Below are 24828 nucleotides of genomic sequence, written 5' to 3'. Positions count from 1 at the left end.
GGAGGTTTATGGATGTGGTGAGGGAGGACATGCAGGTGGCTGGTGTGACAGAGGAAGATGCAGAGGATAGGAAGAGATGGACACGGATGATCCGCTGTGGCGACCCCTAACGGGAGCAGCCAAAAGTAGTAGTAGTAGTAGTAGTAGATCATTAGTAATGTTGATATAGCAAGAAGAGCAGTGGTGGCTAACCATGTGCCATGGAAAGCCATGTGTATGCAGGTTTTCATTCCAACCTAACTCCACACCAGGTGATTTCACTGATACATTCTTCCTCTTTGGTTGAAGGGTTGCTAATCGGTGAAATCACCTAGTGTGGAGTCTGGTGATTGTTGTTTTCCCTTTTCGTTGATGTTAAAAGGTGTAAAAAAAAATCAACAAGTATTAAGTTAGATGTATGTTTTTAATAATAATATAAAAACGTACTTCATTTTTTAATTCCCAGATGTGCTTAAAATGTCCAAACAAAGAAGGCTGGTAATGGATGGATATGAGAAAGTCACAATCCTGTGTGGTGAGTACATATACACAGGAATTAAGATAGAAAAAGGAATCATCATATAATAACATTTTCTACTGAAAACGTTCTGAGCACTTTAATGTACAGAGAAACAGCCTTCTGTTGGGGCAGCTTGATGTGCCCCAAATGCACAAAATGTAACAGATGAACACGCACAAGATACAAACAAACAAAAATATTCAGAGCACATAGTTCATTTTTGAACAAATGACATATCAAAACATGGTAAACGGTGAACTTGTCTCACGAGGCGACTGCTTTCAAGGAAAATCTTCAGTGTCAGCACATGGCTCAGAAAGGCAGAAGAATACTCTGTATGTAAAGCTGAAATGCCAACAGCTTTTCTGAAGTAGTCACATATTTTACAGCAAAGTCAGACCCTGCATCAAGAATCTCACGTGGAATGTTTCACACAGTACAATATAGCTGAAGTATTACTGTATAATACACCGTGACGCAAGGCAACACAAAAACCAATTAAAGAGCAGGACAAACAATTTCATATTAGCAATTTACACAACTTGGATTGCTTTGTTTTTTTTTTCCCAACGGAACTGCTAATTTTCTTCAGATTTGTATTCGTGGAAAGTAAAAGTTCACAGGATTTTATAACCGTAACTGACAATGACAAAACACGTTAAATTAAGACAACAAAATGGCAGTTTGTACACTGTAGAGATTTGGAAAAAGTCCACTTCATTTTGGCTGGTCCACAGTAGGTTCATCAGATGACAGCCCAGCATATTCTTCTCATTTTAAGCAGCTGAAAGCCCCCCAACAAAGTACAATATTTATAAAAAAAGAACTGACTGAAAAAGGGCATAACAGTTTTTACTGTCTAAGATAGACAGGACTCACCTGTTCCATGTCGAACACATGTCTTCTTGCATTCATCCTCTGTCTTATAACGGTTGTCATTTCCACCACAGCCTCCATACCAGAACTGTGCACAGGCATTGGCCTGTTTGTCGTAGTACCAGTAGATGGAATAATCTCTGCAGGAACCTTGTTCCAGGATGAGATTACAGCGGGGGTCAAGAAGAGCAGACTCTGAAAAAGAAGTAGAAAGTGAGACACTTCCAAAACCTGTAGATTTACCCAAACAGAAGCCATCATGATTGCAGCTCACCTTCAGTGACAACAGGAGCCACCGCAGGCTGCAACTCTTGGGAGGTCAAAGGTGAACCTGAAACTGATGCTGATGAAACAACTGCAGATGAGAATGAAGATGATGAAGATGTCAGCACTGCCTCATTGGATTGGGCGGCATCTCTAACAGGCAATACAACTGTCTTATTAATTACAGCCAGAGTGTTGCTTCCTCGCACATGTCCCCTCAAGTCTAAATCTTCACCTTCATCATCTTCTTCCACCTAGTTGAAAAATAATTGCAAAAAAAAAAAAAAAAATCAATGTTGTTATGCATTGTTCTTTGTATAATCAACACTTACAGCAGGAGGTTTAATTTCACTTTGGTACAGACCTGGACTGGGAGGGGACCAGCATTGATGGGCAGTTCAAAGTTGTCTCCATGCCCTTGGTTGTGGCCCTGGCTGTTGGTGTGTCTCTGATTTTGGATCTGCCCTTGAAGGGTCACATTACCATCGCTATCATGTTCATTTTTTATATGGTCATTATTGCCAAAGCCATTATTACCAAAGCCATTATTGCCATAGCCATTATTCCCGAGTCCGTATCCATTCCTGTCCTCTCTATATCCATTGTTATCATGTCCATCGTTGCCGTTCCCATAGCCATTTGTAATGTGATTGTAGATAAGGGCACCATTTTCATCTTTGCAGATCTGGCTTACAAGTTTGGACTCCAGTGCTGAAATAAAGACAGGTCACTTAATTTCAGACATCTTCTAATCTCCTCCGATGGCGCTGAAAACCTAGTACCATACCTGCATATATGATCACTGAATAACATTACTGTTTTTTTGACATGAGCAAACAGCTAAAAAGCATGACATTATCAACATTTGATAGTGATTATTACCTGGTAGAGTATCGACGTCATTAATAAGGTACACGTGTTCTTTGTCAGGAGCAGAGGCAATCAGATTGAGCTCTTTAGTGAAGTTATCCCGTTTCGGATCAGAGACAGTGATGATCCCTACGGCGTACATCTCAATGTTGGCAGCATGAGCCTCCTCCACCGCCATGTCAAGTCTTACAGGGTCTTTCGTGTTTGTCTGTCCATCTGTGATGACGATGGCCACTTTTCTGATGGCATTGCGGGAGAATGCATCCTTGGTGGCCTTTCTGATGGCGGTGCCAGTGTAGGTGCCCTCGCCCACATAGCGCATTTTCCTGATCGCTTGCTTGATGTCCTGGTTGCTCATGCCCGAGGTCAAGTTGAGCTCCAGGTGGGCATTCAAGCTGTAGAGCACCAGCCCAATTCTGGTGGCATTATGTCCAACTGTGGTCCGGTCAACCAGCCCACTGACAAAGTTCTTGATTTTCTCGAAGTTCTCAGGGCCGACGCTCTCTGAGCTGTCAATGATGAACACAAGCTCCATTGGCCTTTCTTTACATTTGGTACCACACCCTGAAAAGAAAGAAGTGCATCTTTTTTGACATGCCCAAACGCTTGCTCATCCACATCCACATGTGTTGCTTTCCTTACGTTACTCCAAACTGGCTGATTTCTTACCACAGATTTCTTTGATCAGCTTAATGATATCCTCTCTCTGGAAAAAAGATCAGCAAGTACATATTAAATCAGTCAATATATGCAAAATGTTTTGGATAGATTTGTGGATTTGACATCAGTGTAAGGCCAATGAGTTTTGCTGGATTGTTATGCAATATAATTAGATGAATTACTGTACTTACTGTGAGACCTGGTTCCCCTTTTGCTCCTGGCCTCCCCTTTGAAAAAAAAAAGTCACCGTTTCTGTCTTTTATGATTAAAAATTATTTAAAAAAAGGCCAATCTCCTTGAGAAAATTTACATTATCTCAAACTAACATTATCTCTTTGAAACCTCAATCGCTGACATTGAGATTGAGATTGAGAGATTAATGTCTGTTATCCAAAGACGGGAAGTAAATAGGGTATGATTGACTTACTGGTTCTCCAGGAACTCCAGGATCTCCTGCTTCTCCTTTAATTCCCTTCAAACCCCTCTCGCCCTGCAAGCCACGGTCACCCTATGTGGAGATCAGAAGTCTGTGATCAGACAAGTTGATCAGATATCAATAATATAATATTAGAAGGGATATGTAAACATCTCTCACTTTAGGGCCAGGATATCCTTCTCCTTGTAGTCCTCTGGGCCCAATCACACCCTGAGACCCTGGCTCACCCTGAAATAGAATATGGCTTTCACATTAAAGACTGGTCGCTCAAGACGATCAGGAGGACAATTATTCAATTATTAGGATAAAGATTATGGCTCAGAAATGGATGGAACTACTATACTTAAATCAAAACAATCCATTTCTGAGCAACAATATCAGGAGGATCATTCTCTGTTTCCTTTTTTTTTGTTGACCCCCCCCCCCTTTTTTTTCCCCCCTCCCCAATTGTATCTGGCCAATTAATTGCACAACTCCTCTGAGCCGTCCCGGTCGCTGCTCCACCCCCTCTGCCGATCCGGGGAGGGCTGCAGAGTACCACATGCCTCCTCCCTTACATGTGGAGTCACCAGCTGCTTGTTTTCACCTGACAGTGAGGAGTTTTGCCAGGGGGACGTAGCACGTGTGAGGATCACGCTACTCCCCCCATTTCCCCCTCCCCCCCGAACAGGCGCCCTGACCGACCAGAGGAGGCGCTAGTGCAGCGACCAGGACACATACCCACATCCAGCTTCTCACCCGCAGACACTGCCAATTGTGTCTGTAGGGACGCCCGACCAAGCCGGAGGTAACACGGGGATTCGAACCGGCGATCCCCATGTTAGTAGGCAACAGAATAGACTGCCACGCTACCTGGGTGCCCCATGTGTGAATTTTTGATATGAGTCATATCTGTGATATTTACCTTTGGGCCTGGAATACCTTCACCAGGAGGTCCAGCTATACCGGGCGGTCCTGGCCTTCCAATGTTACCCTTAAAAAATGGTGAGAGGGGCGTTGTCAGGGAAGTGTGGGTTCATTGTGTGTTTGAGATGAATCAGAATGGAACACTGATGAGTGGATGGTGGTGTGAGGTACATGGGGGTCTTTCTTACCGGTGGTCCTTGTAATCCCTCTCCAGTTGGGCCAGGCAAACCTGGCAATCCTCTGAAACCAATGTCACCCTGGAACAGACATGTCGGTATTCAAGACACTTGTGGCAAATAGCAAATGGCACCACCGTGTTCATCAGGAGCAGTTAGGGGGTTCAGTGTCTTGCTCAAAGACACTTCAACACACTCTCTGGAGGAGCCGGGGATTGAACCAGTGACCTTCCCATTGCAAGATGACCTACTCTAACTCCTTCCTGAGCTGTGCCGCCCCTCTTCAAGCACAGCGCCACACATGCAAACACTAACATGTAGTTTTACACACAAACCTTTGGACCGGGAATCTCTCTCCCGTCAATGCCTGGCTCGCCTGGTAAACCGGGAATACCTGGAGGACCCTGAGCATATGAAATGGGGAGAGCACCATTGATTAGTAAAGGATTTCCTGTTTGAACACAAAGAGCTAAGATATTGAGATTTGATTGTACAAACCACAGGTCCTGGGAAACCTTCACCAGTTGGACCAACTGGACCTGGTAGACCAGGATGACCACGATCGCCCTGGTAAAATAACATATAATGGTGTACATAAACAACTTAATACTGTCAATACGAAAGCGCGATCAAATATTATTCACTCAAAAATGAAGATGTTTACCTTTGGGCCAGGATGCCCGAGGCCTGGTTCCCCGATAGGCCCTGAAGGGCCAGGGGGTCCTGAATCACCCTGGAAAAGACACCCAAACAAGAAAGTTGCGTTGATGCTCATCAGCAACAACTGTGTCATTCATGGCATTTGACTTTGTCTGACAGCATTCCCTAACTACCAGCCAGTTTTCTACCTGCTGACAGAGCGATGACAGATGTGTATTTGTTACCTTGGGACCTGCTATGGCCCGTCCCGGCAGCCCTGGCATGCCCAGCCGACCCTGTGAGCCAGGTTCCCCCTGGAAGATAAGTGTTGGCAAGCATTTTTATCCGAACAGTCTATGTATTGTCAAACGTCTGGAAAGTAGCCCAGACTAATAGTGTAAATATTGTAAATATGACATGTATTTGGAATTAATTCAAATGTTGGATCGCTGTCTCATAAATCTAGAACAATATTTTGTTCATCACCATGTAAATGAGATTAGGGTATTGACAAAAAACAGAACAAGTGAGTGTGTGAACAAAATATCGAGCTTATATGAGTCCCACTTATAAAATCAGCTGTTATATCACCGGCTGAGTTTCCACCCAAGTGTTTCCAGGTATCGTTTTTCAAATGCTAAATGGAAATGCCAATTAAAAAAAAAATCTCCTTAAAAAAAAAAAAAATATATATATAAACTTTTTTTGGGCCAGGATTTTTTCCCCCTCTCAACAATATTGAATTACTACTTAAATAAATAATGGTGCTGACTTGGAATACTTAAACCATAAAAATAACTGAATTTTGCTGCAAAACAGTTAAAGAGATTTGTTCACTGCAGTGTTGTAATATCTGTAAAATATTTGTTTACCACAGCCCCCAACAAAAGTCATATGCCCTATCATTCCACTGAGGCAAATTTGTAATTTATACAAATAAAACTGAATTGAATTGAATTGAATTGAATCATTCCCATGTGCCCGTAATGGATGTCATCCATTGGTGTATTAGGATATTGCCATGTGCATTCATTTGCTTTCCTCTTTATAAAGGATGACATGAATTACCAGCAGTATACGCATGTTTACACGTGAAAACAAAATCAGCTTGTCCAATACTGTTCTTTTTTTTGGAGAATTCCATTTTTCTTGAGTTTCTTGTCCCTTGTGTTTTCTTGCTTTATGCTCCACAGGCATCTATAGATACACCTCCGACACACTCCGGGACACACGGGTCCCATTTTGTTTCTAGACAGGTATGCAGACTCACTGAAAATTTGCTTAGCACCGGTTGGATAGAAATACAGTTACTGTAAAATATCACTGGCCTGGTTTTATACTCTTACCTTTGGTCCTGATGGTCCAGGGATGCCAGAAGGTCCATGTAACCCACGAATACCTGTCTGACCCTGGTCGCCCTAGGAGGGATTAGAGAAAACATTATTTAATGCATGTTCTCTATGTTCTGATTTGAATAGCTAAAGACACAGGGTGGATCCACACATTCCACACAGCCCACCTTTTCTCCTGGAGTGCCAATTCCTGCTGGTCCCTCAGGACCTCTTGGGCCAGGTAAACCTGATTCACCCTGATAGACAAAGAACAGATTAGATGGAGGGGAAAAAAACTTTATCTCCCCATCATCCATACCCTCCAGTAGGTCTAAGAAAGAACACTAAAGTCGGACCAAACTCAGTAATCAGATTTACTTTTTATGCCTAAGAACCTTGACTGTGACATAATAAAACATTCAGCGACTATTTTTCATTTGCCGATGGCTGACATTGTTTTGTCTACCCTAATTCATAACTGTTCCCAGTTATCTCAAGAACTGTGAGGCAGCAGCTTAGTCCTCATTAATATTCACGAGCTGACCTTTGAGTGACAAGTACGAGCAGGGGTTGTTGTTGTTGAGGGTAGGCGGGGCTTCATATTTTTGATAATTTGATCTGATTGGCTGTATGTAAATGAGTGTGTCTGATGACATCACGAGTGTCAGAAACAAGATCGTCTGTGAGAAGCTGAGGGAGCTCTTTTAAAGTAGAAAAATAGAAAATCTGAATTCTACCTTTAATACTTATATTTTTTCAGCAGAAATAAATTGTACAAAGCGTTTGATAACTAGAATAATAAATGATGTTAGAATATATTAGTATTTTAATTTTGATCCACCTTTAACAACAGTATCATCCTCATTCACATTGTAAGACAGCGGACAAAGGATTTTAGTGTTGAGATGTTTTTAGGAAGCTGGGCGGAGGTGTTCGAAAAGGTTGTGTAATGTACTGTACCTTCTGTCCAGGAGCTCCATCTTCTCCCGAAAGACCTGGCAACCCAGCTAAACCAGATGCCCCAGGCTCCCCCTGAAACAAAAGGATGATAAAAGTACTGTAAGTAGTTTCTCTATATCAGTGTTTCTCAACCCAGTCCTCAAGGACCCCCTATCCTGCATATTTTCTTTGCAACCCTGAATAGGTACCTGTTTGTAGTTATTCAACCAATCAGCAATGAATTCTTTCAGACGTTGCACACCTTGCATAATTAAGTGCTGCGAGATGATTGGTCGAGTAAGTACAAGCAGGGCCACCTATGCAGGGTTACAATGAAAATCTGCAGGATAGGGGTTCCTTGAGGACTGGGTTGAGAAACACTGCTCTATATGCTACTTAGATTGGTGTGGCGTAGGGGGGTGCTGGCACGCCTGTCTCGAGTCAGACAAGTTAAAATTGCGGCTGCACCTCAATGAAGAAACACCAGAGACTGAGAGAAAAGTGAACCGCAGAGAAGTAGATCTGCATAGCTCTCCCTCCAGTAAAGAACTCTGAATATGTCTTGTTTTGTGTCTTTAATCTGGTGTTTTCAATCGGGGTTTTAAAAATAAATGGCTGTTCAGCCCTCTCCTACAATTTTTGTCCATGTCTCTGTGCAGAACAACCCTGGCTGTCACTGTACCTTGCTGCAAGTGGTTTGTACATTTTGTTGTTGTTGTTGTTGTTGTTGTTGTTGGCATTATGCCACTTATCAGGGTCAGGGTTAAAGTGGTGGATGGAAAAACAGATCAGCCCAGACACTTCTGTCCCCAGAAATTTTCCCCAAGGCAATTCCAGTCCATCTGGGAGGTGTAGTTTCTCTAGTGGGATTCTGGTTCGGGTTGGGGCCTCTACCCAGAAGCCACCTCAATCTAATTCCTCTTAAGTCAAAGGAGCAGCAGCTGATCTCTGAATTCTTTCAGGATTACTAAACTTTGTCCCCCTGCACCACAGGGAAGCGGTCCAGGCACTTTGTAGAGAAACTCTCTATAAAATCAAACTACATCCTTAATTTTGAAGGATGAAGATTGACTGGCATGTAGAGCACTTTGCAGTGTCACTCAGCTCTCTCTTTACCATCAAGGTTCAACATCACTCCCACATTAATGAGGCCACATCGTATTTCTTCATGTCATCAGCTGGTTTGGCACATTATTCAGCTGTTATGCCAGTGAGACTAGACACTGAAATAGCTGCAGCGGGACTTGGAGCCCACTGCAGCTATTTCATGTTTTGGCAAAGACAAAGCCATGGATGAAGCAACAACAACAACAACAACAACAACAACTTAGTTTTGTATAGTGCCTTTCAAGGAACCCAAGGACACTTTACGCTAGATAAGAAAAAAAGAAAAAGATTAAAACAAAGATCAACAGACTACAGACCATAGGCCTTAGTAAAAAGGTAGGTTTTCAGTGGTCTTTTAAAAAGCACAGCCTATTCCAGCTGAACAACAAGACTGAGCCCCCCCCCCTTTTTTTTTTTTACATGGGGACGTTGGTCACATAGCTTGGGTCCTGGGCTGTTCTGGTGGCGTTTGGACACTGTTTGGCATCCTCCTCATCATATTCTTCATATATTTTATAATTCCATTATAATTGTGTTATCCTCTTTCAATGTTTTATTCTGTAGATTGTGTAAGCACAACATCATTGCACGTTGTCCATGTTGGGAGAGAGATCCCTCCTCTGTTGCTCTTCCTGGGGTTTCTTCCTATTTTTTCTCCCTGTTAAAGGCTTTTTTTAGGGAGTTGTTCCTTATCCGATGTGAGGGTCTAAGGACAGGATGTTGTGTTGCTGTAAAGCAACATTGCTCTCATATCCTTATATAGACCAAAATGAGTTGCACTTTTAGGAGCGGTTCAGTAGAAATCTTACCTTTTGACCAGGTTCACCGATGCCTCTTTCTCCTGAAACTCCTTGTTCACCTGGCAAACCTTGGTCTCCCTAGAAAATAGAAATAGATTGATCACTTTTGGCTAAGTAAGATGTAGTAAATGCAAACTTTTTCACTTTTTTTTTTCCCAAGAAAATTTGCAGCTGGTCAGCAGTCATCAAAGTTTGGACACTGGACATGCTAGGCATTGTTTGCTCCATTGTCTGCTTTTACATGCATACTTAGATTCTGATGTACAAGGTGAAATCATTTTATCCTGTTTTCAAAAAACAAGCTAACCTAGTAGCTTGATCTTTGTGATATGCCATTATCAGACAGGATGGTAAGATGTTTTAAAACTGTAATCATCTATTTTTGATAAATAAATAAATAATTCCTTTTATTTGTGGGTGCCTTTCAAAGCACTCAGGAGCACCTTACAAAACAGAGTTAAAAACAAGCAGCACTATATCACAGATCATAAAATCAAACAAAGCAGGGTATACAATAATAAGTTAATACAAGAAATAGGTATAAAATCATCAACGCTGCAAAACACTCAATGTGGGTGTGACCAGTAAAGTCAGACTGATTAGGCCTGTTTGAAAAGATACGTTTTGAGATGGGATTTCAAGGTGGGGCCAGAACGACTGACTGAGTTGGTTGGCAGAAGTAGATCTGAGAGTACGGACGGTGTGTGGATATTAAGGAGTTTGGAAAGATAGGAAGGTGCTAGGTTATAAAAGGTCTTAAAGGTGGGAAGCAGAATCCTGAAGTTGATATGGTATTTAGCAGGGGGCCAGTGACGTTGTTGAAGAACGGGAGTGATATGATCTATGGAAGGAGTTCTGGTAAGGATATTCTGACCAGTTGAAGTTTATGAAGACACTTGAAAGGAAGACCAAAGAGGATGGAATTGCAGTTGTCAATACAGGATGTAATCAGGGTGTGAATGAGAATGGCTGTGCTTTTAGGTGTAAGCGACGAACGAAGACGATTAATATTGCGTAGGTGGAAGTATGCAGACCGAGTAACATTATTGATGTGTGCTTGAAAAGATAATGTGCTGTCGAACACGACGGCCAGACTCTTAACCTGAGGGGAATGAGGTACTGTAGAATTGTCGATAGAGAAAAACAGATTTAGCCAAAGTAGATTTAGTACCTATGAAGAGAACCTCAGTTTTACCACTATTACATATGAGGAAGTTATATGAGAACCAGGATTTATTTTCTAATAAGCAGTTGGAAAGGGAAGTGGGCGAAAGAGCTGAAGTAGGCTTGGTGGATAGATAGAGCTGGGTGTCATCCGTGTTGCAGTGAAGTTGATTAGCGAAGTTCCTGAAATTAAGTTTCCTTTATTAATCCGCTTGGGGGAATTCATTTACTGCAAATGAACCCATCCTAGCTGTGATCTGTGTAGCTAGGAGCAGCGGGCTGCCGCCTTCATGCTGCGCCCGGGGACCAACTCCAGTTCTTTTCCCATTGCCTTGGTCAGGGGCACAGGCAGGAGTATAAACCCTAACATGCATGTTTCTTTTGATGGGCCAAAATGTGGCCAAGAGGTAAAAGGTAAATAATGAATAGGAGGGGGCCAAAAAACAGAGCCCTGGTGAACACCAGTAATAACAGGAATAGGTTGTGATCTTAAATTTTCAAGTTGGACAAACTTGAGTGCGGCCAGAGAGATTTGATGTAAACCAGACAAGCGAGGTGCCAATGAGCCTAACGGAAGCTAATCTTACTAGGAGGATATTATGTGAGATGGTATCAAAGGCGGCGCTCAGATCAAGAAGGACAAGTATGGTTAGGAGCCCAGAGTCAGCTGCCATCAACAGATCATTAGTTATTTTCACCAAGGCTGTCTCCGTACTGCGAAAGCAGCGAAAACCAGACTAAAGTTGTTCAAACAGATTGTTGTCCATCGCGTGAGCGTGTACCTGAGCTACAACTGTTCTTTCAAGTATTTTAGAGAGAAATGGTAAATCTGAAATTGGGCAAAAACTATTCAAATTGTTGGGGTCTACACCAGGTTTCTTGAGTGTTGGAGTTATTGCAGCTTTTTTTGAGAGATGACTCTAGAACAATGCCCAGGCATGTTACTTCTGACTTAATCCCGGGAGCCAGATGCCCATCTTTTACATTCTGTTTTCTGCACACACATGTTGACATGTGGGTTTAAGTGGGCTGTCTGGTTGATAAGTCGTCTCCTTACAGTACCGCCCTATGTTTACACTAATATTTGTCATCAGGATACGAAGATGCATTCAAAACACTTACCTGAAATATGACCATAGCCAGGATATTAAATAGATAAATATTTACTGGGTTTGAGGGCTTACATAAGGTATGGTTTGGCCGGGGCCCCTCACCCAGGAAGTATCTGTATTCAGACAGAAATCCACCAAATACCATTTGGAACCAATATTTAATGCTGCTGACAGGCGCTGACATTATTTCATAATTATTTGCATTATACAAACTACATTATATTTAACATGTTTAAGTAGATTTTCATCTCTTGATATTTGAAGGGGGTGGCGCCCCAGCGCCCTGTACTAGCCAGCCGCCACTCCTGGGTTTTATCTACAGTGAGTACAGCTGTCAGAGCTATAGGTAGGGAGATGCATACAAACATACATATATTTATACAAGCTAAGAAAAGAATTTGAACAGTAAGAGCAGCAACAGTGTTTGGTAATTTAACAAACCTTAGGTCCAGGTGAGCCTGTGCCTGGAAGTCCTCTCACTCCTGGTAGACCCCTTGAGCCTTCAACGCCCTGAACATAAATTCATGTTTGGATGGTTACTTTGCAGAATTGTGTATTTGTAGTTATTCTTATGCTATATGTGTGCATTTGTCAATGTCTATGCCTGTGTCAGTACGTGTAACAGAGATGCGAAAAATATATAGATGATGAAATTCTGCAGACCTTCTCTCCCTGTATGCCCACTCCTGTTGGTCCAGTTGGTCCTGGAAGACCCATGGGCCCAAGTTCACCCTGGAGGTAAAATGGCATTTTTAAGCTGATCAGTTAACTGGGTTATTTACGTGTGTGTGTGTGTGTGTGTGTGTGTGTGTGTGTGTGTGTGTGTGTGTGTGTGTGTGTGTGTGTGTGTGTGTGTGTGTGTGTGTGTGTGTGTAGTTTGTTTCCTGAGTAGTGCTTTTCATCAACCCAAGCATAAAACCTGGACTGTTTGAGTAATCTATAAATAACACATTTACACCAGTTTCTAATCAAAACTACCTTGGTACTTACATGTAACTAAACTAAAACATACTGCTTGATTACTCTCTGGTGATGCCCTCTGTAATGCCTCTGGTATATACCACGGCTGAAGCTACAATACCTCTGTAAAGTATTGCGACGCATGTCCAACCTTCAATTTTCCACTTTCCCACGGTAACCAGAGCTGTTAGTTCCCCCCTACCCGTCTGCTCTTTACTTTCTCAATCTGGCTTTCCAACGAGCAGTCTATATAATTACAACCTGGAGGACATCCAGCCTTCTTTATGGATTTCATTGGATCTTTTGTTGTGTAGACGTGGGGTGTTTCTATCAGTGGTATTCATTAGCTGATGTAGCCCACCTTTTCTCCTTTGATTCCTGCACCCGTCTGTCCCTTTGGCCCCATTGGCCCGAGGAGCCCCTGGTCCCCCTGTGGAATAAAAGCAGGTCGTAACCACCTTTCTGCCTGTCCCACCGCAGTCACTTGTTGGTTCACAGCCAGATGTGCGTTGTGCTCAGAAAGGAGAGGATGAAACACAGGAGGGTAGCAGGTGCAAGTTAGCACCTGTTACCCTCCTGTGCTTGATCTGAAAACATCCTATGCAATAAGAGTGGAATTGTGTGTGTGTTTTTCCCCCCTCTGAACCATCCCTAAGAGTCAAACCTAGGGCATTTTATGATGCTCCTGCAGCATACTCCAGCCTTTGGCAAGTGGCAATTCTTAAGAGAGAGGCTGGTATTCAGAGAAAGCATTTATAGCCGAGGCGACAGTAAAATGTAATGACATGCAGACATACAGACAGGAACATATTCATTGTGCGTGTGTGTGTGTGTGTGTGTGTGTGTGTGATGTGGGGAGGGGATTTGGGGTGAGGACCCCTTTAGGGAGAGGGGGAATTCTACATAACAGCCAGTGAGTCTTGCAAAGGTCTACCAGATGTTTAGTTGCTTGAGGATATTTTTGGTGTTGCATTAATTTTTCAGGACATGCCTTTGCCAAATAAAAGCATGCGTAAATTTCTTTTTATAGGGAATGTCTGCCAACCACATAAACCTGCCTCTACCATTATAAGGCTTACTAACAGGTTTTGACTTGAATTACAATAAACACTGAGGGGGCCTTGGTGCCAAGTACCTTGTTCTTCAGTTCACTCAGTTTCACTCGGTTAAGATATGATAACCGATATCAGAGCAAGAAGCTTGCATTATTGCACTGCAATATGAAACAGTATCAATAACAATAATGCTCACCTTTTACTGTGCAACCGTCTGCAAATACTGCAAAATATACTTGGTTGAATTCTAACCATATGTATTTGAAGGAGATATCCCAGCTTGTCAATCTTCACATTCTATATGTCCCAACCAGTAACATGCTGCAGCATGGAGGAACAGACTGTTTTTACAGGCTTAATGCATGAACAGCAGTGTGAGTGGTAACACTTGAGCAGACACTTGAGTTGCGACTCAGTGAGTTGGACCACAGTGAGATCTGGTTTTGACAGATGTAGGCCATGCCTCGAAGAACAAGCACAGCTACGTAAAGATTAGCTTGAGATTTTAGATGAGATTTCACTTTCTGAAAATCCAGAGTAAACAGTTGAGTAAACTTTGTTTTGGGGGCGGGCCAGAAGTCGTGTCATTCTGGGATGCCAGTCATGGATGTTCTGATGCTGGTGACCCGCAACGGCCATTTAAATCCTCATAAGACCTGTTTCAGAGGGCATCTCTGTTTGATATCACTATATCTGGATGCGGAGGTAGAACTTGGTTTCAAAGTAAATGTTAGAGACTACGGGGTGAAACTTGATTTTGGTAAAATAGGCATGTTTTGACATGGGTTTGAAGGAGAACCTGTAGGGTTTCTTTGGTCTCTAAATGCTCTGGCCAGTAGAAAAGAAGGAGTGACAAATTGCCATGGGTATTCTGAGTTTTGACCCAGATCGCGTTTCCATTGTTTTTCTTTTTACCTGCCTTGAAAGGCGAGTGTTCATACCTTTGGTCCTGGAAAGCCCTCGCCTTGAGGTCCTTTCTCCCCCTGAACACCTTGTAGCCCTTGAGGCCCCTGCAAAAGAAGTCAGTGGATTCTAAAACATGGCGCGGATCAAACTCCTTCAGGTCTTTTTGGCAGGTCACATTTCCAACTGTTTCTCCTTAAATGCTCAATGAGATCAAGCGAGCTCCTCACAGACACAAAGATTATGTCACGCAGTATATTTCAAGAGTAGGATTCTGTCTCTTTCTGCCTCACTTACAGGAAGGCCAGGTTCACCAATCCCAGGTAGACCAGAAGGCCCCGGTGGGCCCTGGAATCCCATGTCACCCTGCAGATAAACATAAACTAGATGAAGTGGGGAGAGGACATGAATCAAAAAAGTACATTAAAGCACGCAGAGGATCATTTACAGTAAAACTTACCTTCGATCCAGGGAGTCCAATACCAGTTTCCCCCTGAATTCCTGGCGGGCCTGGTGGGCCGCGTTCCCCCTATGATGTGAAAACATAAAGAATAAATCAGTGTAGCGTTTGAGTTTTTATGTGTCCTGAGAGAGCTATAGTTCACTACGGGTGTCAGATTAGATGCTTCTTTTTTTTTGTTGGATTTCCCCCCCTTTTTTCTCCCTAATTGTACCTGGCCAATCACTCTCTGAGCCATCCCGGTCGCTGCTCCATCCCCTCTGCCGATCCGGGGAGGGCTGCAGACTACCACATGCTTCCTCCAGTACATGTGGAGTCGCCAGCCACTTGTTTTCACCTGACAGTGGGGAGTTTCACCAGGGGGACGTAGCGCGTGGGAGGATCACGCTATTCCCCCCAGTTCCCCCTCCCCCATGAACATGCACCCCGACCGACCAGAGGAGGCGCTAGTGCAGCGACCAGGACACATACCCACACCTGGCTTCCCACCCGCAGACACGGCCAATTGTGTCTGTAGGGACGCCCGACCAAGCCGGAGGTAACACGGGGATTCAAACCGGAGATCCCGGTGTTGATAGGCAACGGAATAGACCGCTACGCTACCCGGACGCCCAGACATTTAAACAAAACAAGGAAAAGAGTGCACATTCCCCCTGTTTTAGCTACTCTCCGATCTAGAAGTCATAGCAGCGAGGTTAGTCGCTGTAGTGTGGTGGGGGGGGGGGAATGGGGAGGGCAGTAGATTAAACAAAAAAGAAATGAACCATTTTCAGCTCGCCATTGTCCTAACTGTGTTGGACTTGGGACAAGCCGTAGATTTAGGGGGAGGGGTCTCTGTCTGTCTGTCTGTCTGTCTGTCTGTCTCTCTCAATATTCAATGATGCTTTATTGGCATGACTGCATTAATTACAATTTTGCCAAAGCAGGTGACAGCGAAACAGAGGTACCAAAAAAAAAGAGTACCAAAAGAGTACCAAAACAAACAAACAAACAAACAAACAAACAAACAAACAAAAACGAATGGAAAAAGGAATAGCTAGATCAGGCAGAAACAGAACAGCACTTGAACAGCAACTGACAGTAACTGACAGTGTTTTGGTCACTCACTGAGCCTTAGGCTATGGCATTCTGACACACATTGTGCCGCAAGGTGTGACCTTTGACCCTCCCCTAAAATAAGTGGCCATTGTTCCTTCTCATCCAGCATTAGAACATTTGGAATCTGGTTTTCAAATGTCTCCTGGTATTTTTCTCTTACGTTCTGGAATTTCTCACAGTTTAGCAGGAAGTGCATCTGTGTCTCCACCTCACCTGCCGTACAGTGACCACATATTCTTTGCTGTTTTGGTAGCCAGGATGTGTTGTGTGTCTGCCCTTTTCAGTGGCTAGACCGTGGTCACGGAGCCTGTGCTTGGTAAGGATGTGTCTCTGCCGAATGTCTCTGACAGTGGAGAGATAGTCAGCCAGTTTGTGTTCTCTTTTTAGGACCTGATAGTGGATAATGCCTAGATTGGTGACTTTTTCCTAATATGGGGGAAGAGACTGGCTCAGTGCCAAATGCGGTTTAAGCTGCCTACTACCTCAGAAACAGGCCCCTGTGCTGGATGGTAAAAGGCTCGGTGGCAAAGCTCCAGCACTTAGTTTAACCCCATAATAAAAGGACATGTAAAGGTCATAGCAGATCTGCACGATGAGGTAAATAAGAGTGTTCCCAGGGCCTTTGCGGACAAAAGACACTAACCTGCTTTCCCTGAGGGCCCTCTGGTCCAACGTCTCCCTCCCGTCCGGGTAACCCCTGGTCAGCAAGAAGATACAGCCATTAATAATAGAGGTCCATCTCCTATGCCGCAGGTCACATATTATCACTCTGCATGGTGTGCTGTTGTGTGTGTGTGACTATCTGACTATCCCTGGTTTTACCAGCCAATGTGTGAAATTCCATTGTGTGCTGCACAGAATTTCTACTTATTCTGAGAATCGGCATACACCACTTCTGTCCCCCGCAGCAGTCCGAGCACTATTTAAAATGATGAAGAACTACTGCGTTTCCTAAAGCTGGAAACCAGAGAACCGAGACTCAAATCCGTGATGTCATACCAATGTGCAGCCTGAAGATGGAGCTCGGAGGTGGTGAAGAACTGGAATATGACCATTTGCAGTTACAGTAAAGGAGCTATATCGCACCGATACTGGTTTTCAAATGGAAATGTGAATGTAAAAAGGCAAACCATCATTCTTATGGTCATTCTTACTCGTATCACTGTCATCGTTCGGAGATTTTCAAACTCGGTGTCTATGGAGCTGTTCACCAACATGACATCGGAGACTGAAGGCAGGACAAAGTCTCTTCTTGTGTGGAATTCACTACTCGGCATTCATGTATAGAAACAACCTGAATCAGTTTGTAGGAATATTGCATCCAAATGCCGGACTTTTGCTCACCTGAAAACCTCTAGGTCCCCTTGTGCCGACAGGACCCTCAGGACCCTAATGGATATTAAATGAGAAAAACAATGAAAGTAACGCCAAGTGTAATTTCATTCATCCATCCATCCATCCATCCATCCATCCATCCATCCATCCATCCATCCATCCATCCATTCCAAGCTGCTTATCCCAATCGGGGCTGCAGGAAGCTGGAGCCTATCCCAGCAGTCATTAGGCTGCAGGCGGAGAGACACCCTGGACAGGCCACCAGGCCATCACAGGGCTGACACATTCACACTTAGGGACAATTTAGTACGGCTGATTCACCTGACCTACAGGTCTTTGGACTGTGGGAGGAAACCCAAGCAGAAACGGGGAGAACATGCAAACTCCACACAGAGGACGGCCCGGGACGACCCCCAAGGTTGGACTACCCCGGGGCTCAAACCCAGGACCTTCTTGCTGTGAGGCGACCACGCTAACCACTGCACCACCGTGCCGCAATTTCATTCATTTCGAGAGAATAAGTACATTGAAAACACGGCAACACAGAGCAGATCGTGTTTCCATACCCTGTCTCCTTTTACTCCTGGGATGCCACACTCTCCCCTCTCGCCCTGTGTGGGGATTAGACAGGAATAATAATCACACAAGGCTCAAAGTGTGTAAAACATTAGAAAAGCGCGTGTTTCAACTGTGCCACATACCTTCAGTCCATTGTAACCTGGTTTCCCCTGCGAGTGAACGAGGATGGAGAAAGGTTAGACGTGATTAAATTCAGTTCTGGGCAAAAAAAAACATTTTTCTATGATGATGAGTCTTAACATTTACCTCCACGCCCCTTTGCCCTGGTAGCCCGCTCAGCCCCGCTTCACCCTGACATGAAATAATCAAATCCGACTCAGTGCATTGTTCAGCGTTACACATTTACCTTCACCCATCTCAGCTGCTACACAACAAGCGTTTTAATGCGGACGACGGGGTCTGTATATGCTTACTGCACATGCACATACAAGACACGCCATAACGTACAGGAGACGGTTTGGATACTCATAAATGGTTGTAGGAAACAAGCAAGAGAAGAAGAAAAGAGCGGCGTAGTCCCAGATAGAACCCCCAGCAGGTGTGAAAATGTTATGAAGGACCTTCTGGCCTTTAAGTCCAGGGGCTCCAACATCTCCGGGTCGACCCTTCTTCCCCTGTGGAATTAAACGAAACGCAGATGGAATACAGTTAATTTCATCCACTGACATTTAGTAACTCCCCCCCCCCCCACCGTGTGAGCAAAGTCTGTGATTGAGGGCAAATAAAAGACCCCCGAGGCTCGTAACCAGATGATAAGAGCTTATCTTGGTCTGCGAAAAGAGAAAATGCGAGGTTCTCTTTGAGGCACAGCCAATATGTAAATGCAGAGACAGATAAAGGGGGGAAAGGGGACGGGATGGATATCGATCTGCATGTGTGTGTGTGTGTGTGTGTGTGTGTGTGTGTGTGTGTGCGCACCCCCGGATGCTAGCAGGTGTGAGCAATGCATATTTGGGGACATCTTGTTCAAGGGGGTCAAGGGTCATATGGCTGAGAAGCCCCTGGGCAGCGTGTGGCGGTTGCCGTCCACTAAGAATCACCAGTTGGTGACCATTAACCTAATGAGAACACTTGTAAGTGCCTTTCTGTCTGAGCGTAAGAATTTAAAGAATCTCTCTGAGGAGAATGCACCTGGTTAATTATCATGCAGACGTCTGTCAGCACATGACTGACTGTTAGATACTGGAAACCCTGACATTACCTACGCTAGCCCCTATCTGGCCAGGAGTGGGCTTTACACGGGTGCTTCGCATCCGAAGGAAATAGTTTATACCTGTGTAGTGTGTGTGTGTGTGTGTGTGTGTGTCGGTGGGGGTTGTGCCATTTTAGGGCTGTTTATGGTGTATGACACGCCTTATCTCACGTTCACTGCCTCCGAGAGGCTCTATCCCTGGGTGACTGACTCCAACAATCAGGGTTGTCAAGAGTTTTTTATGCCGGCCAAAGGTCCAGTTTTATTGGGAGTAGTGGGGCTATATGTGGTGCCTCCAGTTTCCGTGGGGGACATCTTTTGCTGGATTGGCAGTGTGCAATAACTCGTGGGAACAAGACGCACGGAGAGGCAACAAATATAGGTGTGTGGGAATGGCAGAGCATGGTCTTATTCCCCTGTATCAAATCAAATCAATTTTATTTGTATAGCCCAATATCACAAATTACAAATTTGCCTCAGTGGGCTTAACAGCAACACAACATCATGTCCTTAGAACCTCTCATTGGATAAGGAACAACTCCCTAAAAAAACCCTTTAACAGGGAGAAAAAATAGGAAGAAACCTCAGGGAGAGGAACAGAGGAGGATCTCTCAAACATGTTGCTATAGGATTACTCCCAGAATGCGGGTCAGACCACCTATCTACGCTGTCTGTCTGTGCACAGTACACGCCTGCAGGCCAGGTTGACAAAAGAAGTAAGCAATTATACTGATTATTCAAAAACATACTATTACCATTCCTGAAATATCAGACCCTGTTTAGATTTCCCTGTGCAAGACTTCAAGGACCCCCTCGTTTTTTTTTTCCTTTGGCTCATGTTCTTTCCTTTGATCGCTGTAGAGGAAAACGACTCTTTGGTTTGGGATGTTTTGGAAAGCAAGCTGCTGAGTACTCACCATCAGGCCACTCTGTCCCTTCTCGCCCTTCTCGCAGGCACATATCTGGGCCACGTGGCACTTCAAAAAGGACGAGACACGGTTTCAGAGTTGTGGAGAAACTATACAGTCAAGGGGGGCATCTGTGTCTAGTTATACATGCCAACGTGTGAAGAGATGATGTCTGTGAGCAGTGGGAATATAACAATACCTACCTCTTTATCAGCCAAGGCCACCTGCGGAGGAAAAACACAGCAACACATGTCAAACAGAGACCAAAAATAAAAACAGTTATAAACAGGTGAGACCACGAGATTGTTAGCATGGTTGACCACTTGAATGTGTTGTCTAGTTTTACAACATATTCATCAGCAGTGTTAGCAAACAGAGTTGGTAGTTGCTGAATAATGAATAATATGTTTGAAACTGATAACAAAGAAAAAGAAATAGCAGGCACCCGGGTAGCGTAGCTGTCTATTCCGTTGCCTACCAACACGGGGATCGCCGGTTTGAGCCCCCCCCCCCCCCCCCGTGTTACCTCCAGTTACAGACACAATCCAGATAGCAAAATTGCTGTGGCCCGGACCCGTCCCACACCCGACACTTCATCCGGCCCACATACCGCGTGGAACGATGGCACTTGGGCGGTCCGCTCCTGTTTGCCAGATCTGGGCCAGAACCGAGCCATAGCAATGCCGCATGTGCCACATATTTGCCAAAGGTGACCCGTATGTGTTTTGTGATATTTGGGCCATATTCACCATTTACCGCACGGGCCACTTCAGGGTCACATCCAGATCACATGTTGCCCAGAGCACCGCGTCTTTACCAAAAAAGGCCCACATTTGATTTGGCATATTTGGGCCATATTTGCTATTATACATGTGGGCCACTTCAGGCTCACATCCGTTTTGTCAGGACCAGAAGAAGACCATCAGTGCCGCATCATTGCCTGAAGTGGCCCACATCCGGATGCTATGTGGGAATTGGCCGTGTCTGTGGGTGGGAAGCCGAATGTGGATATGTGTCCTGGTCACTGCACTAGCGCTTCCTCTGGTCGGTCGGGGCACCTGTTCGGGGGGTAATGCGCTACGTCCCCCTAGTGAAACTCCTCACTGTCAGGTGAAAAGAAGCGACTGGTGACTCCACATGGATCGGAGGAGGCATGTGGTAGTCTGCAGCCCTCCCCAGGTCGGCAGAGGGGGTGGAGCAGCAACCAAGACAGCTCGGAAGAGTGGGCTAATTGGTAATTGAAAAAGGGGGAAATTTTTCAACAAAAAAAAAAGGAAAGAAATATCATCCCTGAATATTTGAATACTGTAACCTTCAGCACAAAATGTCAACCAAGGTTTGAAAAGTACAATGTCATCTCAAACCACAGGATGATTACAACATCATGTCTTTTTGCTTTTTGCTATTTATCTTCAAAAGAATTGGCATGTGATGGAATTTCCTATCTAATCTAAATCAGTGGGATGAAAACAAGGCTACAGGTTCTGAATTCAAAACATTTCCACCTGGGGGAACATGATGAGAGACCGCAACAGAGTCTGGCTAGAACCACTGCTGAAGGAATATTCACTCATAATGAACAGATGTCAAACAGCTCTTCTTGTAAGATATGGAAAAGCTTATTCTTTGAATTCACCAGTAGAATATACAGCTGTCATAGGTGTTCCTTCGCTTGTTTACACACGGCATCTCTGTCATTCCAGCTCTGCAGGAACACTTGACCGAGCTTGTCCGTGTGCCAACTTTAAATACACGCCTACGCTGACAGTGGTTGCAGTGTTTTACTTCTGAGTGCTCTCTGCTGACAGACAGATCAGACATACTCACAATTTCATTCACGACTTTCCCCTGAATGTCCACGTCCTGCAAATTATGGTAGTAGCGGGAAGCGGGGCTGGCCCACTGACGGAGCTCGGCCATGTTGGCCGACTCGTTGGCTGCCCGCGTGATGCCCACAGTGATGAATCTGACACTCTGTTTATTCGCATCAGCAACAGCCGAGGAGAGATCTGGGTTGCTGGGGTGGGATACACCATCTGTGACCAGTATCGCTACTTTGATGCTCCTGGACTTGGATTCCTCCCGGTAGATCTTGGTCATGTTGGTGATCGCGTAGGTGATGTAGGTACCGTGGCCGATGTTGTCGATAGTAGCCATATGGGCCTTGAATTTATCTGGGCCGTCCCACTGACTGAACGTCTGCACTTGTGTAACATTACTACTGAACTGGAGCGCAGCTATCTTCCAGGTCAGGCGACGGCCAGCCTGCAGCCGCACACTTTGCAGCCCATCCGCCACGTTTATAGCAAACTTCTTCTCCTGCTCATGGTAGTCCTTGGCACTCTCAGAGCTGTCCAGCAGGAAGTAGAGCTCCAGGTTACAGGTCTCACCCAGCCTGGCTGTGTGCACACACAACATTGTGAGAAAGACTTTTTATTTCTCTCCAATACAAGCTTTTACAGCATTACAATCAAAACAAGAGCTTGTCAAGCCTCACTGAGCTTCTGAGAGTGGCCCTGCAGAGGATCAGAGGCACGCGCCTTTAACTTTGGCCCTTTTTCAAAAGCAGGCTTTAAACATTTTACTTTCCCAAAGCCTTTTTCTGTGTTCAGTTCCTGTGTACCTGCGTCTGTAAACAGCTGCATGCATGCACGTGTTCTTCTCTGACTTGGTATGTATTGGCATGCACACTTTCTAGGAACGACTCATGCATGCATCTTACTTTAAACTGGCTTAATAATGGTTAATGCTGAACTTGACTACCATTCAAAAGCAAAAATTGCATTCGCCTTTTAAAAAGAACTGATCTGTCTTGATTCACAAGCATTTGTCTTTTCCCAGTGCCACAAGTTTATAAATCTTTCACATCTAAGAAGCTTCACAGTGGACAGATTGTGTTACGTTGAATAGCTACAGAGCAAAGTCCAGGTCTGGTGCTGCATGCAGACAGACAGACTAACAACTTCATCGGTTACACACAATACTAGAAGAAACACTGATATGTTCAGTTGCCTCTTTGCATACTCCACAAACAGCATATTTAAGATGAAAGCTTGGTTGCACACTAGGAAATCCTCCTGGTAATATTGTGATGGATACTAAGCAAAAAAACATGTTTTCTGTGTTCAGTGCAACCTAAATAATGTTCTCGTTAATCACATCGTTTTCTTACCTTGGCCGTCGTAAATATTTGCTGCCACCGGCTGCGTGAGTGGTTTGACCCTTGATTTCTTGTTCACTTTCCTCTCCTCGTAGTATTCGTGGGCACAGACGCCAGTCAGTGCTGCAAACAGCAGCATCAACTTAACGGAAGGAGACATCACTGTCCCAACTACAGAACAATCAAAAGATAAGAAAGTTAAACACCGACATATTCATCACTGTGTTTTTGGTGTCTAGATGAAATGAGGTTGGAATAAATACCACATGTTAGTGCTATGTTTGGAGGCAAATGTTTAAAAAAACAAACATCATGAGGTTTAAAATCACATTCTACTATATTTCAGTACGATTTTTGCAGCCATAAGCTGTGGATGGACTCTACACTCGTGATAATCATGCATCCTCTTCATTTTTGACTCACGGTCCAAAATCCTTCCAGAATGCTGCAGGTTCTCTGGTTTCTCTATTCACTGCAGTTCAGAATGATGACCTCGGCGAGCTGGCAGCATCAGCAGAGAGAGTCGGTGGCGGTGTTTGCAGCAGGCTCCAGTTAGCTCATTAACGTTCTAGCAGCAGAAACCTAGCAGCAGGAGCATAAGCCAACCCGGGGTGCAGAAGGGGTCTCCCTCCTCCTTTATAACAGAGGGGGAAGCGCCGGGCCAGATCCCACGAAACCTTGCCAATCTCCTGCTCTGCCCTCGGGGTAAAGGGGAGGCCGGGTTGAGTTAACAACAACTGGGGGGATGTTTGGAGAGCTGTGACCAAAGCTTAGCTGAAATTTGTAGTTCATGTAGATTCGGTGTAGAGGCACACAGGTGCTGGGAAAATTCAAGCGCTGAAAAGCAGTAGTGGCTGTTGTGGTTGCACCAGTTTATGAATGATCACTTATACAAACAACAGGATAGTGTCATGTTATTGCGGGTTAGTTTGTTTCGATGGCATTTTAGATTTAGAATTCATTCACATAACGTATTGCTTGCAACCTCTTGTCCATGTTCCCGACTGCAGTGAACGAGGAGGGACGAGACAGTAGTAAACACCCATTCTTACGGATTGGTATTTATTGATTCTTTCCAAGTCTTTCTAATAGCAGTAATAATGATAGTACAACGATAATGATAGTATAAAATGACAGTCATATACTTTTAAATATGGTGTTGCAAAGTGACTCGTAAAACAACAAAACAATATGGCGAGCAATGAAAGGAAAAACGTGGATGATAGTGCTATTATGTAAGGACAGAATACCAATAAAACAGTTAATAATGAAAATAGTTTTTCAGCTTAACTGCGTATGTGAGGTCACATAGTTCTGAGGAAAAAAAGGGAAACCTTGATAAATGATTAGATGTTTTTTTTTTGTTTTTTGGAGCTCTGCAAAGGATAGAAAGGACGTC

General features: G+C 44.2%; 1 protein-coding gene across 1 annotated transcript; it reads right to left on the bottom strand.

The window, feature by feature from the left end:
• Positions 1 to 811: 811 nt before the first annotated feature.
• Positions 812 to 23568, bottom strand: col28a2a (collagen, type XXVIII, alpha 2a). Its single transcript, XM_056289810.1, has 34 exons — positions 23442 to 23568; positions 22076 to 22668; positions 20279 to 20338; positions 18730 to 18783; positions 18416 to 18460; positions 18292 to 18318; positions 18157 to 18201; positions 17600 to 17644; positions 16899 to 16952; positions 15158 to 15226; positions 14995 to 15063; positions 14736 to 14804; positions 13101 to 13169; positions 12443 to 12511; positions 12221 to 12289; positions 9513 to 9581; positions 7618 to 7689; positions 6846 to 6914; positions 6673 to 6744; positions 5572 to 5640; positions 5352 to 5420; positions 5186 to 5254; positions 5023 to 5091; positions 4700 to 4768; positions 4510 to 4578; positions 3765 to 3833; positions 3597 to 3677; positions 3361 to 3396; positions 3179 to 3215; positions 2522 to 3073; positions 2004 to 2350; positions 1650 to 1893; positions 1379 to 1570; positions 812 to 900 (listed from the first exon to the last, which is right to left on the bottom strand). The coding sequence occupies exons 1-34, from the start codon at positions 23566 to 23568 to the stop codon at positions 812 to 814; spliced, it is 3807 nt and encodes a 1268-aa protein (XP_056145785.1).
• Between the last annotated feature and the right edge of the window lie 1260 nt (positions 23569 to 24828).

This window comes from Lampris incognitus, chromosome 11, assembly GCF_029633865.1.
Source record: "Lampris incognitus isolate fLamInc1 chromosome 11, fLamInc1.hap2, whole genome shotgun sequence".
Taxonomy (NCBI): domain Eukaryota; kingdom Metazoa; phylum Chordata; class Actinopteri; order Lampriformes; family Lampridae; genus Lampris; species Lampris incognitus.
Note: the sequence above shows the minus strand (reverse complement) of the source record. Positions and strands in the feature narration are given on the sequence as shown.

Bases quoted from the DNA above. Each gene is read 5' to 3' on its own strand.
- col28a2a (XM_056289810.1), bottom strand. From the start codon at position 23,568: ATGCTGCTGTTTGCAGCACTGACTGGCGTCTGTGCCCACGAATACTAC. The intron at 18,319-18,415 runs GTAAATGTTAAG...GTTCACTCGCAG, and splicing joins CAGGGCAAAGGGGCGTGGAG to GGGAAACCAGGTTACAATGG. The intron at 2,351-2,521 runs GTAATAATCACT...TCTTTATTTCAG, and splicing joins TGACGTCGATACTCTACCAG to CACTGGAGTCCAAACTTGTA.